We start from the raw sequence: 14,030 nt of genomic DNA on the forward strand, positions 1-14,030 counted from the left end.
TTTCTCTGCTGAGCCAAGCTCCGTACTCATCTTCTAGGACTTGTGGAAGGTCAAAGTGGTGCAAGGTAGCGTGTGGCTGGATTCCTGCTTCCTCTAAATGGAGTAGTAAATACCATTAAAAAGGTAGATTTCTTTAGTCTTGATCAAGCTAGTAATAATTTAATAGGCTCAATGAGTGATGAAAATGTAATAACTATGAGTGACCAATTCATCAATAAGATTAGCTAATAAGCTAATTTTGTCGTACTGTAGCCCTGCGAACATTAGCGGGGTTTAAATGCTAACAAAAAAAAAAAAAAAAACTTAAAAAATATTATATATAAACAATTAATTAACTAATTTTAATCTTAATCAATAAGATATAGATATATTTGGTATATCTATAAGTGCGTTTAATCAAGCGAGTCGACACATGTTTTCCTATTTTATGAAAATGTAGTTTAGGTTTAAGGAAATCTAGACCGATATATAGTTCCTTTTTTCCTTAGGAGTAACAATCTTATAGGAGTATATATATATGTATTATTTGCGATCATGTTAATCAGAGTAAAAGAAGTCCCAAAAAGAAGTCCCAAAAACCCTCGACCGATGAAAAGAAAGAGAACATTGGTACAAGTAAATATACCCGAGGATGTGGTGGTGGAAGAGATTCTCGAGAAACTTCCTGTGAAATCAGTATTGAGATTCAGAGCTGTATCGAAAGTATGGAGAAGGGAAATCGAATCGAGGCGTTTTCAGGAGAGACATCTGAAGCATGAGCAGAAATCTCGAGAGCCGAGTATCGTCCTAGTCAAACGTCGGCTTTACGACAGCGGAGAGGCTGGTCTTACAACATTGAGCTTGGGACAAACCTCAGTTTCGTTGGACAACCATATTCATTACCCTGCAGTGCTCAATCCAGAGCAATTAGGCCGGTTTGAGTTTGTTAGAATTACACGTAGCTGCGACGGTCTGGTTTGCCTATATTCAGAAAACTACTTCATGCTTTCAGAAAACACCTGCATGTATGTGATCAATCCCGCCACTAGATGGTACCGTCAACTCCCCGAGGCTAGATTTCAAGCACTTGCTCCCGATAGAGATCCGATGATCCGCTTTTCGTACCCATTACTTGGATTCGGTAAAGACGATATCACAGGGATACACAAGCTGGTTTGGTTGTATAACTCAGATTGCTTAGACCTAGACGGCCAAACTAATACCTGCGAGGTTTTCTCTTTGGACGACACAAACAACACTAATTGGAATTGGAGGCATGACGTGATTGTTTCTTGTCCTCATCCGATACTACATGGGAAATACCCCGCGCACGTACACGGATCCCTCCATTGGTTCATTGATGCCGGCACACAAGTACAAGTCTTATCCTTGCATCTTCACACTGAAACTTTTATGGTAATGGACAAGATACCTGTTGCCTCTGCACCCCATGGCTGCATCACCATGTGCACCTTGAATAACCGCCTTTGCTTATCGGAGGATAAGGGAGACACGCAAACTATATGGTCGTTTCATCAAGACAACATGGCATGGCACAAAACTTATGTCATTGATCTACGTTCCACTCTCTCAGCTTGCATTGAAGAGGAATATCGTTTCACAACGCCACCCCTCGCATCACTTTTGGATCACAGGTTATTGATCTTTGATTCCAGCGACAGCCACACGACCAACCTCGTGCGATACAATCCTACATCAAAATCTTTTAGTCAATTCCTCAACGCTACTAGTTATTGTTTGGCAGGTGCTATTTCTTACTCGCAAAGCTTAATCTCTCTTCCCTAAAACTCTTTTGCATTACACCACTGATCACTCTGAATTATTATATTTATATATATATATATATCTCCAGAGCTAACACATTTAGTTCTTGATGTTATGACTCAATAGTACGTGTCTTCATGCCGTGCAGTTTTAGTAAACATTCATAACTACTACGGCCATTTTTATTGTTATTCGTTTATAACTCTCACCACACCTACTTTCAAATACGAACCCGAACCCCAATTATGGCAGTTTTGTTACAAACTACAACATACAAGCTTAAAATAATTGGCAACTTTTCTTTTTTCTTAAGCTTACATATATGGGAACCTTTTTTTTTAACATATATATCTTCTTAGTCGTCCAGTAGCTTTAATTAATGTGTCGATAGCAAATCTATTTTCACACAAATTAAAGATAATTAATATTTTGATATACTATTCCCAAAACATTAAGTAGAGAGACTCAGAATATCATCGGCTGTTTAGTTAATAAGCTTATTACATTCAAGATTTTTATATACACAAAAAGAGACCCCTAGATTGAAAGTTGGGATAAATTTAGCATACAAAAACTCACGCCCATGTTGTTGGAAATTTCTTCCATTTGCTGAGCGAATTTCTGCTTGTTCTCTGCAGCTGAAAAGCAAAATCCATTATTTAACAAGATTGTGAAACTAACAGGAGGCAGAAAGAAGAACACAATTGGTATCAAAGTTTTTTTATAAATCGAGAATCTCGGATTTCTTTTCTTGAGAGTTGTTTAACATATGCTAACTTAAATATACCATAGAATGTTTAAGAGTTCTTCAATTTTTCACAAACAAAATCGGTGTAAGCAAACAAACGCTCAGAGAGTAAATCAAATTACAATCAAGACAGAGTTATTTTATTAAACTTATAGTCAAAAACCAAGAATCTTCAAGTATTGATATCTCACTTGAGAAGCCACAAACCAAATTATATTCCAGTGAAGCTTCGGCATTGATAGTCCCAATACTCCTTCGCTTGCTTTAACCTTTCTGCTCTTTCCGTTTTACGCCTCTCTTCCCAATACTCTCGGCAGCTGCATGTATTACAGGTTTTAAAAATTTGTAACATAGTCCTCCTCCTTATAGTTATCTCCAAAATCAATCTCAAAACTTGTTTAGACCAAGAGACACAAATACCCTCAAAACTTGAAACCAAGAGACACAAATACCCTCAAAACTTGAAAGACAGGTTTCAAAGACTATTTAATATGGAGGAGATTGGTTGTACTGTATATATATTTACCTTCGCTTAAGTAAGATACCGAGCTCGTCCAAGTGAACAGCACCTTTATAAACACAAACCTGGTACCGTGTGGGAGAAATGCAAGGGTTAAGAGCACGAAACATGCAAGATTAGCATATCAATAAAGTTGTAATCAGCGGTGAAGAATGGGTCTAACCTCACGGCAAAGCGGGCATTTTTCAGACGGGTCTGCGGTTTTCAAGCCATCGACTACGCTTACTGATGCAGCAGAACAAGCACACATGTAGCAATATATGTGCCCGCAGGTTAGAGATATCGGATCAAACACCGTGTCCTGTTTTTTTCCCCATCAATTGTACCCCGTAAGTTGAAGACTTTTTCATAACATTTCATTTAAAAGAGATTCATATTTCGGACAAGATTCTTTCAATCAGATACTAAAAAAAGACTTGGTCTTTGAAATGGGAGAGTGGAATAGCACTTTGACACAAGAAAGCTAAGACTTTATCATTATAGGCGGATACTTTCTTCTATATTCCAGATCACTACTAAGTCAACTAATAGTTTTTGACATTGAGATTCATTTGAAGTTGCTTACCAGGCATATTGAACAAGTCAAGTCAATGTCAACTTTTACAGAATCAGAGAGCTCGCAGGAAAGTAAAGGCTTCCCATCATCGAATGTCAAAGAGCAACCATCAAACAGTGCAGGAGAAGCCAAAACACCTCCAGATTCCTTCTGGGATTCTTTCAGATTGATGTGAAACGCCATAAGCTCGCAGAGCCATGGTGATTGAAGGATCTCGATTCGCATTTTCTGGACCTGCGTCTTAAACGCTTGTCCTTGCCTAGACTCGTGAATCTGCAGGACAGCAAGATGCAAATATATACAGATTCGACTAACTAAGTGTTCACAAGATTTACAAGCGGTTTAGATAAATCACCTTGTCGTATTTCTTGAGGATTTTTCTAATGGCAACGGCATTGATGAGGGCGTAGTTAACCAAGTCTTTGCCTTCTTGGATCAAACCAAGATGGTTCTTTTTCCGGTTATTGCCTTTGAACCAAGTAAGACACTTTTTGAAACCAGAAGCTAAATGTAACTCAAGAAGCTTCTGAGCATTCTCGTTAAACCATCCTACAACATCTTCCATTTCCTTCAGAAGCTCCGGGAAAAAATTTCCATCACAAACTGCAAAAACAATTCCGACAAATAAGCATCCTCTGTTTTTTTATTTTAATTGATTTAATTCTTGAAAAGAAAAAAAAAGGGATTCTAAGGGGAATTATGTCGAACAGTACCTGTGCATTCACGAGGACAATTGTTGCCATGTTGTTGATTGATGGATTCGTTGAAAGCAATACGAGAAGGAGCATGATCTCTTCTGCATTTCTTGAGAATCTTCTTGAGCTTCTTGAACCCAACACCAGGTAGATTCTTCTTCTCCTTCTGTCCTTGCATGTACTCCTCATACTTCTTACAGAACTTCATTTTCACAATTCCTCGATGGAAATAGCGTGAATATCAAAATCGATAAAACAAGAAAAGGTAATAAATTTAGATGACCATCAACAAATTCGATGAGTTTCTTTTTCTTCTCTCTTTCTCTTGCGTCTCGTGTTGGCTTTACTATAAAACCAAAAAAAGGAACAGAAACGTATTTATGAACAGCGGAAGAAGACGAAGAAGCTGGTGAGGTCGGCTGAAAACAACTTGTGAAAAAAGAAAAGAAGAAAGTAAAAGTCAAAATGTATTTTTTTGGGAACATATCTCGTTAAAAGGTGATATTTGTTATGGAGTTAATGGAGAATATATTTATTAACTCTACGAAAAGCTTGACTATTGGTGGATTTCAATTTCAATTACTTCTTTAATTTTGTTGGATGTATCGTTGCGACAATGTAAATATATACACATTCAATACACATCACATTCGATCTATTTCTTAATGCTGCGTGGATGCGAAAGTCTGGATTCGAAGTTTAGAGGTATCCGATTCGTTGAAGTTATTCTAGTCATGAATTTTTTATGTTTTGTGAAATTTAGTCAGCAGATATATAAACTATACTATATTTTCTTAAGATGTAAATTATAGACTATAAAATGTCTGTGGGATATTTTACCTTTTAACAGCTAGTGTCATTCTTTTACTTTATTTTTTACTTCTAAAATGTGTCTCTTCTTGTAAATTCTACTGTTTATCTGTATAAACTAATTGTAATTGTTTGTTGTAAAAAAAAATGTAATTGTTTAGAATTGACAAATTTATGAACTTTAATTCTGTGATATAAGTAGTTGAAACAAAAAAAAAACTTAATATATATATACATATATATTATATATTTATATTATATATTCATTATCCATGTGTAACATGGATAAAGATGCCACCACAAACACAAAGGGCCTTACGCTTTGAAGGTTTTTCTTGTTGGTGGGGTCAAATTAGAAACTTTTTTTTTTGGAAGTTTGGGGTCAATAAGTCAAATTAGAAACTTATTGATAATAATAAGGATATAATATAATTTCTTGGAAGTTTTAGATTGATTTTGATTTCGCCACGAAAACTTGCTTTATCATTTTTAAGCCGGGCATTTTTGTTTCTTTTAACTTTTTGTCCACTTGTTATTATTATTCACTCACCAATCACCACCACTATCCACAGTTTCTCATGTTACAATTTTTTTTATTTTTCTCATTTTAGATTAATTTGCTTCGATTTTTATTATTCACATTCTTTTCTAACTCTAAACAATTTTTCCCCCCTCAAAGAATGTGATTCCTTTCTATTTTACAAACAAATGTAAGAGGGATATATATGCTCTTTTGCTTATTAAAAACTTCAAAGAAGAAGCTCAAGTGACAAAGACAAATTAACTTCAACTTTATTTAACCAGTTCTTCTTTATTTTATGGGTTGAGTGTTGTACTAAAACCTCGCAATTTAAATGTTTGACAGAGAGCTATATGAATCATATTTCGTACTACATGTCAACATAATGAGGTAATGTGAAGACATAATATCATGATTTTTCATCTGGCTTATCTTCTTGGTTTGAACGTTTCTATCCAGATACATAGTTCATTCTTGTATCTAAGCTCATTCCATAATGTGAAATTTGTATTGTAGTGACTCTTTAACAATTAATTTTTTTTTGCAGTGACTAAAGAGATGATATCTAATGGAAACCGCCAACATATATTAGCGAATTTCATTTGGGACAATTGCAAAAAGTATAAAAAATTTGAAATGTTATTTATTGTAAAAAGTATCATTATTTATCGGATATTCTAAAATATCGTCAAAAAGTTTATTCATAAGAGAAACACCATTAATTTATTGCTCAAGTGCTCTTTGTTTTATAATTCAATTCGACTGGTTGTGTAACATTTTAGGCCCAGTGGCCAGTGCGATTGAAATTTTTAAAAGAGGAACCATATAGAAGGTAGTCAAAGATTTTCGTATTACAATGTTAGTAGTAACTTAGCATATATTACGTAAGTTTAGAATTTCTAAATAAAATACAACAATGAACAATGTGTAATGCTGTTAAAAAAAAGAACAATGTGTAATAAACAACTAGAGAAAATCTGATGAATTTTGGATTCGACGAGAAAGCATCGTATTCGTTTCTTGCGTGAATGAAATGCAAAAGACACCTAGGAATTAGGTCTTATTATGGCTTTTATACGAAAGCGTAACTCCCTACGCAATAATAAGGTCAACAAGCTAAAGCTAGCTTTAATTTTTTATCTGAAAGACATAGAGTTTTCAATAAAGAGGCCCATTAAGTGTCCTAATTAGCCAATATATTATAGAACGAGCTGCTCATAACTACTCTTTGTATGATTTCTGGTTTAGCAACGAGAGTGTACCCCTATAATGCAGATATTAGTCAGAAAAACAAGGAGTGTAACAGTTGGAGACAGATGAGAGGAGAGTAAAAGTTGGAGAAATCAGACCAGATGTGACTAACATGTGGCCCCTTCTTCTAAAACAGAGGCAGAAGACAGATGAGAGGAGATTGAAAAATGTTGTTACAGAAAACGACCACGTTTTGAAGCTAGTAAGAGAGCTTTTTAATCAACTAAGCAAAGAATGTCAGGAACGATATCTTCAATAGAAACATCGCCAAAAGGCAAAAACTAAAAGATCTTTTAATGTCAAGACTATTACAAAACAATCATCAACAGTGTGATTTACCACCAGGATACAGACTTTGTCTCATCTTCTTCAGTACAAATAACCCTTAACATATGATAACTTCTGAAAGCAAATGTATAAAATTTTCCAGCTTTTTTCAGGAGAAGTAGAATGCCAAAGATGTCCTTAACTCCTTTTTCCCCCTGTGGATCTCACAATTTTACCTGCAAAAACAAGTGTTTTCAGACCAGATTGTTCTCTACAGAGGTTTAAGAAAAGATTGCAATATTTATTTCTAAGAGAGAAAATATATATATACATACGGTATTGGACTCCTGCTCCTGCTGCGGATAGGGCTCTTGGCTGGGCTTGGCTTGCTAGGGCTCTTGCTTGCTTCCTTCTGAAGCTACAAAAACAAAACTTATTAAGATAACATACAGTGTAACACATAAACACAATGTGATAGTACTAAAAGAGGTGGATCTTGTTACTCACAGACGGTAGAGGAGATCTTGATCTTGAACGAGATCTGCAAGAGTCCAAGAAAACAAACCAAATTCAAAAATCCAAACATGTGCTGTTTAATACCGTTCACCAAGATCATTGATCCCTCTTCCATCTCACAGAGATCAAGAAGTTGCAAAAAACTAGAAGCAAATTAAACCAAACCTACGCTGCAACTTAGTTAAGACAGAGGACAAAGATTTTTCTAAACCATGCGGTCAAACAACCTTCTGTAGTAAAATGTGCCATGGACGTCCCACGAGAACCCAGATTCCATATTGTCATCATCCATCGGGCATTTTAGTTTTACCGAAATCCGTTATATAATATTGCGATCCAATGTCTCAGTGTTATCCATCTAGCAGTAACGGAAATTAGTGAATACTATATTATGAGAAAGCCAGGAAAAGCAAAGTCTCGATTCCAAAAAGCTTCCCCATACCTCAGAGTCGAAAAACTTGTGAACAACCAAGAAATTCCATCCAGATATTAATTCCCATTTTTTAGTCGATTGCATGTATGTATGTCCATATCTATGAAACAAAACCATTTTCTTCTCAGGAAATCAAAGAGCAGACTAAAAAAATGCAATTATAACAAAATGCAAGACTAATCTAAATCTCGCATATCCCAACCAAATATTACATGAAAATAAGAAGACGATGCTGGCTGTCCAGTGGTGGGCACCAAAAACAAGATTAAACCATTACCTTCTAATCAACAAGGACTTGAAGTCATAAACAATGACGTTTTTAATCAGATTATCATAAATTTAACAACTGACTAAGAAATGTTATCTGATGCATCTTCAAAAAGTAAGAAAATCAATACCTTCTTGGAGACTGTGACCTTGACTTCGAGCGAGAGCGAGGAAATCTTGATGCAGATTTTGCAGGCGACCTACGTGAAGACTTTGCCTTTGGACTCCTGCTTCGGCTCAGGCTCCGTCCACGGCTGCGGCTACGACTCCTAGAATAGGATCTTCCCCGGCTAGGGCTCCTAGAATCCTTCCTTGAATCATATTCTCTGACCTACATAGACATTATAAAATAAATTAGACGCAACACTGAAAAGTATACGATTCACAAAAAAAAACCTCAAGCTTTAACGAACCCGAATGTGTCCATGGGAAAACGCGTTTCGAAACTCGGTGTCGTCAAGCTTTTTCACCTGGGGAAAATGAAAGAGTAAGAGCTTATGAATAATTAATGATGAGTATAAGAAACTCTCAACCACAGGACAAAAACAGGGAAGATATCTCACCGCATACTTCATGTCCTCGTAACAGGTGTAATCCACAACTCCAGTTGTACCTACAAAAACAGAATGTTCAAGATTTTGAATTTTTCAACTTGATTTAGTTGCACAAGTTTACAAGCGAGCTGAGACACATATTTGAAGTAATACACGGCCACACTTACCTCTACCATCACGGTACACTTGCGAGAAACATACATCCCCTCCTTTACGCATGTGATCCTAGAGTAAAATTGAATTCAGAAACCTTTGATGATATAAGACGGGAAACTGAGGAGCTTGTCCACTGCTGTGTACTCACCTTGAGATCTTGCCAAGAAGCTGATGAAGGCAAGCCTGTCACCAGAACTGTGGTCCAAATAAAATCAAAAGAATTAGAGCTTAGTCCTACAACTTTGGTACAGGATAATAATGCTAGCTATATGAATACATACCACGAAACTCTGATCTCCTAGATGGCCCACGTCCACGACTACCACCATCACCACCGCCGCCGCCACGACCACCACCACGGCCACCACCATTGTAACCACTCCGAGCATCATCTGTTGAACGCCTCCCACCATGCGCTAGTTCCACCTAAAAAGATCAACATTTTGATTGAATTTGATTGGAAACCAATCAATCTGAAAACGCGCAAGCGTAGTGTTGAAAAAAAATCGGCAATTTAATTGAGAACGAACCCGTAATCGATGACCATCAAAGTCGTAACCATCCCGACCATGAATAGCATCTTCAGCATCCCGAGCATCATCAAACTAAACAGAAGCAGATTATAGCATTTATAGCAGATGGGAAGCGGTGCCTCAAAAGTAAGAACAAGTCCACATTCTTGAATCATTAAACTGTAACATCGAGAACCAGACCATAAAACAACACATGTTATTATTGCAAGAATAAAGAGTCAGAGAAATGGTCGGTAAGAGCTGACCTCTACGAATGCATAGCCAGGAGGCCTTGGCGGGACCTTTAAATCAATTTGAACAACAGGTCCATACTGCAAGAATGGAATGGAAGAACAAAATATTGAGTTTGAGGGAAACAAAGGTTCATAACTAGAGAATTAAAACGGCTCATTTACCTTACTGAACAAATCTTCAACCTCTCTCTCGCGGATATCGCCGGGAAGGTTTCCAACGTACACAGTTCTACTCGAGCGGCTGCTCATTCTTCCTTGTATCAATATAAAACACAACTCGGCAGTTAAGACACACGTTCAAACACAAAGGCCTGTGAGATATAAGGAAAAACCAAAACCCTCGAAGAGAAGTAACCTGTTGGTCGATTTGAGATGTGCGCTTGTCAGCTCCGAATTTTGGGAATTAGGGTTTCCGTAGTTGGCGATAAGTTAATGAAATCCGTAAGTTAATAGGAGTGGTGGTACAGTAAGCAGAGCATCACGTGAGCCTCTGTTTTTTTAAAGTTGTTAAAAAGCTGTAATATATTACACCATCATTTGTTTTTTCCCGACGAAAACAGTTTTTATATTTAATCAAGTAGTAAATACAAGTAGAGTAAAAGAGATGTTTTGTAAGATGTGTTTTGCCAAAGAGTGAGCTGGTTTAGGGCAATGACGCGGCACTTATTCGAAAGAAGTCTTGAATCTACTTGCCTATCTGGATATTTCACATCCATTGTGTATATCCATTGTGTCTAGTGAAGTACTTGTCTTTTCCATTGACAATTTGAGTTAAATTCATACAGTCTCTTTCGAAAATCACTATCTCTAAAACCCATAACAATGTTCAAAAAAATAATATTAGACGATAATTAGGTCTTCAATAAGAACTAACGCCTAGCCAGATTAAACAGGGATTAACGAAACCTAGGCATTAATCATTTATTTATTTAATTATTATATATTTTGTTTTATATGAAAAAAAATTTTAAAATTTTTTGTATTTATATAAAAACTATGTTGATGCAATATTTGAAATAAGATAATAAATTTACAAGACAAACATAAATGAACATGATTTGAAACATAAATAAAATGTGCAAAATTGATATAAAACAGGACGAGATGAGGTATAATTGGTAGAGTACTCGTCCGATGAGATCGAACACGAAAAGTTCTCATTCCAAATGGTCGATTTGCCGGCGAGAAGAATCGTGCCCCGTGGACTTAGGTCCAATTAGTGTTTTCTTTACTCATTTGTAAATTTTTTTAATTCTTTTCAGGCATATTCTTTCTTTCAATATTGTTTTCTTGTAATTGTAAATTTGTTGCAAATTTGCGAATTTGGTTTAAGGATGCGTATTTTGTACAAATTCTTGATTTTTAGTTAAAAATTGATGTCGTAACAGAGAAAGTAGCTTAGAGAGAAGGTAAATCCTCTTTGATTCTGTAGCTAGATTATTTTGTTCTATTGGCGGATTAGTTCCGGAGAAATCACAATTTGTTTCTAGTTTTTTCATAGTAGGAATTGGTATAGTAGGAATTTATAAAAAGATCAAAACAGAATGAAATGCGATACTAGCCCAATGAACTTGGCCCATTAGAATGGCCCATTAGCATATAAATGTCCGTTTAGAATATCGCCACTAAACCCTAAACCGTAATACGGACAGGCGCCCTTCATATCACGTTTCTCTCTCTCTAGCCTTGGGACTTGTGGTCATTCCTTCGTTACAGTTTCTTCTGTACAGAGATGGCTCGAGGAGTGGCAGTGAAATCGAGCGGAGCTGGTGCGAAGAAGAAAGGAGCGGCGTTCGTGATAGACTGCTCTAAACCAGTAGATGATAAGATCATGGAGATCGCTACGCTTGAGAAGTTTCTTCAAGAACGAATCAAGGTCGGAGGTAAACCCGGTGCTCTTGGTGACTCCGTTTCCATTACACGAGACCATGGAAAGATCACCGTCACCGCCCATTCCAATTTCTCCAAACGGTACATTCCCTTTTCTCTTCGATTTTGTAACCCTTTTGGCTGTCATCAATTCTCATTCTTTAGGTTTCTGCAGACATTGATTTCGCCTGAACCAACTTAAATTGAGTGTAATGTCTTTGCTGTGATGAATAATTTGCGTAAAATCCGTTACTTTTTTTAATTCGATGATTAGCTTTTGGAATGATCATGGATATGTAACCCGATTTTTTTTTGAATTTTCTGGAATCCGGGTGTTTGATATGAAATCAGATACCTGAAGTATCTTACCAAGAAGCATCTGAAGAAGTACAATATCCGTGACTGGCTCCGCGTGATTGCATCGAACAAAGACAGGAACTTGTATGAGCTTAGATACTTCAACATCGAAGACGAGGCAGCTGGTGAGGATGAAGATTAAGCACTCTTCTTCTTCATTTCTTTTAATTACTTACTAGAGTAGCCGAGATTTTTTTTTCTAATTTAACCAAGAAATGATGACGATATCACTTGATAACCACTCAATTGGAACCGGTAATTTGTTTCCCCATGTTGGTTCGGCAAATGTTTTGTTTGATGCGACTCAATTTCGGAGAAATATCTTCTTTTTTTAATACACCTCAAGGTTGTATCATTTTTATTAATTCTAATTTTTAACTTACAAGAATTTAGCTGTTGCCATTTTGATATATTTTAAGAATTTCCTAATTAGATAACAAAAACGACGTTTTACCTTTTTTACCAGCCATAACAAAAAACGACCAAATTACATAACAGAACAACATTACAAGCTTACAAGTTACAAAATGTTAACTTCATTTTGAAAACCCTAAACCCAGTTAAATTGAAAAGGAAACAGAAAAACAAAAGGGTGAAAAGCCTAAATTGACGCAGCCATTCCTCTGCTCTTCTCTCCTTCCTCTATATAAACCTCTCCTCTCTCTCTTCCTTCTCATCCCACAGAGCATTTTGAAACTTCAATCAAGAGAGAGAGAGAGGCCCCCAAGTTTCTTCGATCTCGTTGCCAAGTAAAATATCAGTCATCAGAATATCTCTTCTTCTGCTGCGGCGAACAAGAACCTGAGAACCTCTCCCATAACCACAATGGCTCGCTCTCTCTCTAACGCTAATATCCTCTCCGTCTTCGTCGCCGAGGAGTTCTCCAACGCCATTTTCAGGTAAAACTCCTTCATTTTGTGCAAAACGTATGTATTGCTCTGTTTTCTAGTCGCTTTTACAAACGGTGACGTTTTCGGTTCGCTTCAGACGAGGGTTCGCCGTCGCAGCCAATACAACGTTGCAGGGGAGCGTTTCGAGCGGTGGAGCCGCTTCTGCCGCGGTGATGAAGAATAACGTCGGGCAAGAGTCAAGCGAGAAGGCGCCGTGGGTCCCAGATCCTAAAACCGGTTACTACAGACCCGAAACCGTTTCTGAGGAGATCGACCCGGCGGAGCTACGAGCTGTTCTCTTGAACAACAAGCAATAAACTAAGTTTTTTTTAATATAAAACGCTTTTTGATTAATCATATTAATGTTGTTTAATGATATGTTTTAAGGGGAGGATTAGGAAACGGTTATGATCCTTTGCTGGTGAACTCCATCTTATTCTGTTGCGATTTTTGTAATAATCGTTGGATCTATCCTAATATAAGTTTTAAATAAAAGCTTTCCATGTAATCATGTATGATACTGCTATGATTTATGAATTTTTACTATGGGTCATAATAAGTCATGACCAACAAAGAAAAACTAGAAACTCCAATTGGTATAAATTGTGGTAAAACGTTGGATAAAATTATTAAACGGAAGTAGAAACTAATTGACTGAAAAACCATTGAATGACATTAATTATATCTATATTCAAATGACAGAAAACGGACTTAAACGCTCTAAAATCATCTTAATTAGTATAAACAATATTTGTAAGATCACAACCGTATTAGTTCGTTTCTTATGAGTACTCGATATCGTGGTAGTTATTTAGTTAACTATATATTAGTCAAACTTTGATGTCAACAGCTGAAAACGAAAAATTGGTCCTTACTCCTTACTATGTGCTTAGTTTGGTTTTCATAAGATTATGAATAATAAATATAATCTGGTCAGTACGAATTCTTGAGTCCCAATATTTAGCCACAAATAATGTGTGTATTTTTTTCTAGCAACCACAAGTATTCTGTTATTTCTTTCCGTAATCTGTATCGATTTGTTGATTAATTCAGGACCAGGACCGTCTAGTTATGTATAAAAAAAAAACGTC

At 36.4% G+C, this 14,030-nt stretch overlaps 5 protein-coding genes across 9 annotated transcripts; 3 read left to right on the forward strand and 2 right to left on the reverse strand.

The window, feature by feature from the left end:
• Window positions 1-588: 588 nt before the first annotated feature.
• LOC18994571 (F-box protein At5g10340) lies at window positions 589-1,785 on the forward strand. Its single transcript, XM_006418233.1, has one exon. It carries the CDS (start codon window positions 589-591, stop codon window positions 1,783-1,785), a length of 1,197 nt encoding a protein of 398 aa, XP_006418296.1.
• Window positions 1,786-2,305: 520 nt separating this feature from the next.
• Window positions 2,306-4,681, reverse strand: LOC18994572 (E3 ubiquitin-protein ligase BAH1). 2 transcript variants are annotated; one of them, XM_024152757.1, is made up of 7 exons: window positions 4,302-4,681; window positions 3,944-4,191; window positions 3,598-3,861; window positions 3,196-3,333; window positions 3,039-3,097; window positions 2,704-2,829; window positions 2,306-2,402 (listed from the first exon to the last, which is right to left on the reverse strand). In XM_024152757.1, the coding sequence occupies exons 1-6, from the start codon at window positions 4,489-4,491 to the stop codon at window positions 2,724-2,726; spliced, it is 1,005 nt and encodes a 334-aa protein (XP_024008525.1). In that variant the 5' UTR covers window positions 4,492-4,681; the 3' UTR covers window positions 2,306-2,402; window positions 2,704-2,723. The 2 variants fall into 2 exon arrangements, with proteins under 2 accessions (XP_024008525.1, XP_006418297.1); XM_006418234.2 differs by lacking the exon at window positions 2,306-2,402 and having other exon boundaries at window positions 2,533-2,829.
• A 2,420-nt stretch (window positions 4,682-7,101) lies between these two features.
• Window positions 7,102-10,305, reverse strand: LOC18994573 (serine/arginine-rich-splicing factor SR34). Of its 4 annotated transcripts, XR_002898101.1 has the most exons (15): window positions 10,179-10,305; window positions 9,986-10,077; window positions 9,836-9,901; window positions 9,588-9,662; window positions 9,339-9,483; window positions 9,206-9,252; window positions 9,069-9,126; window positions 8,911-8,960; window positions 8,761-8,817; window positions 8,479-8,678; window positions 8,090-8,180; window positions 7,875-8,005; window positions 7,639-7,672; window positions 7,467-7,549; window positions 7,102-7,367 (listed from the first exon to the last, which is right to left on the reverse strand). XR_002898101.1 is itself a non-coding variant. In XM_024153085.1 (13 exons), the coding sequence occupies exons 2-13, from the start codon at window positions 10,070-10,072 to the stop codon at window positions 7,364-7,366; spliced, it is 906 nt and encodes a 301-aa protein (XP_024008853.1). In that variant the 5' UTR covers window positions 10,073-10,077; window positions 10,179-10,305; the 3' UTR covers window positions 7,102-7,363. The 4 variants fall into 4 exon arrangements, 1 of the variants encoding a protein (XP_024008853.1); XR_002898099.1 differs by having other exon boundaries at window positions 7,875-8,180; XR_002898100.1 differs by having other exon boundaries at window positions 7,875-8,180; window positions 9,986-10,073; window positions 10,179-10,279.
• Window positions 10,306-11,470: 1,165 nt separating this feature from the next.
• On the forward strand, window positions 11,471-12,290 carry LOC18994574 (putative 60S ribosomal protein L22-1). The gene is made up of 2 exons (XM_006418236.2): window positions 11,471-11,794; window positions 12,044-12,290. The coding sequence occupies exons 1-2, from the start codon at window positions 11,556-11,558 to the stop codon at window positions 12,189-12,191; spliced, it is 387 nt and encodes a 128-aa protein (XP_006418299.1). The 5' UTR covers window positions 11,471-11,555; the 3' UTR covers window positions 12,192-12,290.
• A 415-nt stretch (window positions 12,291-12,705) lies between these two features.
• LOC18994575 (late embryogenis abundant protein 2) lies at window positions 12,706-13,466 on the forward strand. Its single transcript, XM_006418237.2, has 2 exons — window positions 12,706-12,948; window positions 13,037-13,466. The coding sequence occupies exons 1-2, from the start codon at window positions 12,875-12,877 to the stop codon at window positions 13,254-13,256; spliced, it is 294 nt and encodes a 97-aa protein (XP_006418300.1). The 5' UTR covers window positions 12,706-12,874; the 3' UTR covers window positions 13,257-13,466.
• Window positions 13,467-14,030: the final 564 nt, after the last annotated feature.

Source organism: Eutrema salsugineum, unplaced genomic scaffold (genome assembly GCF_000478725.1).
Source record: "Eutrema salsugineum unplaced genomic scaffold, Eutsalg1_0 scaffold_5, whole genome shotgun sequence".
Lineage (NCBI taxonomy): Eukaryota > Viridiplantae > Streptophyta > Magnoliopsida > Brassicales > Brassicaceae > Eutrema > Eutrema salsugineum.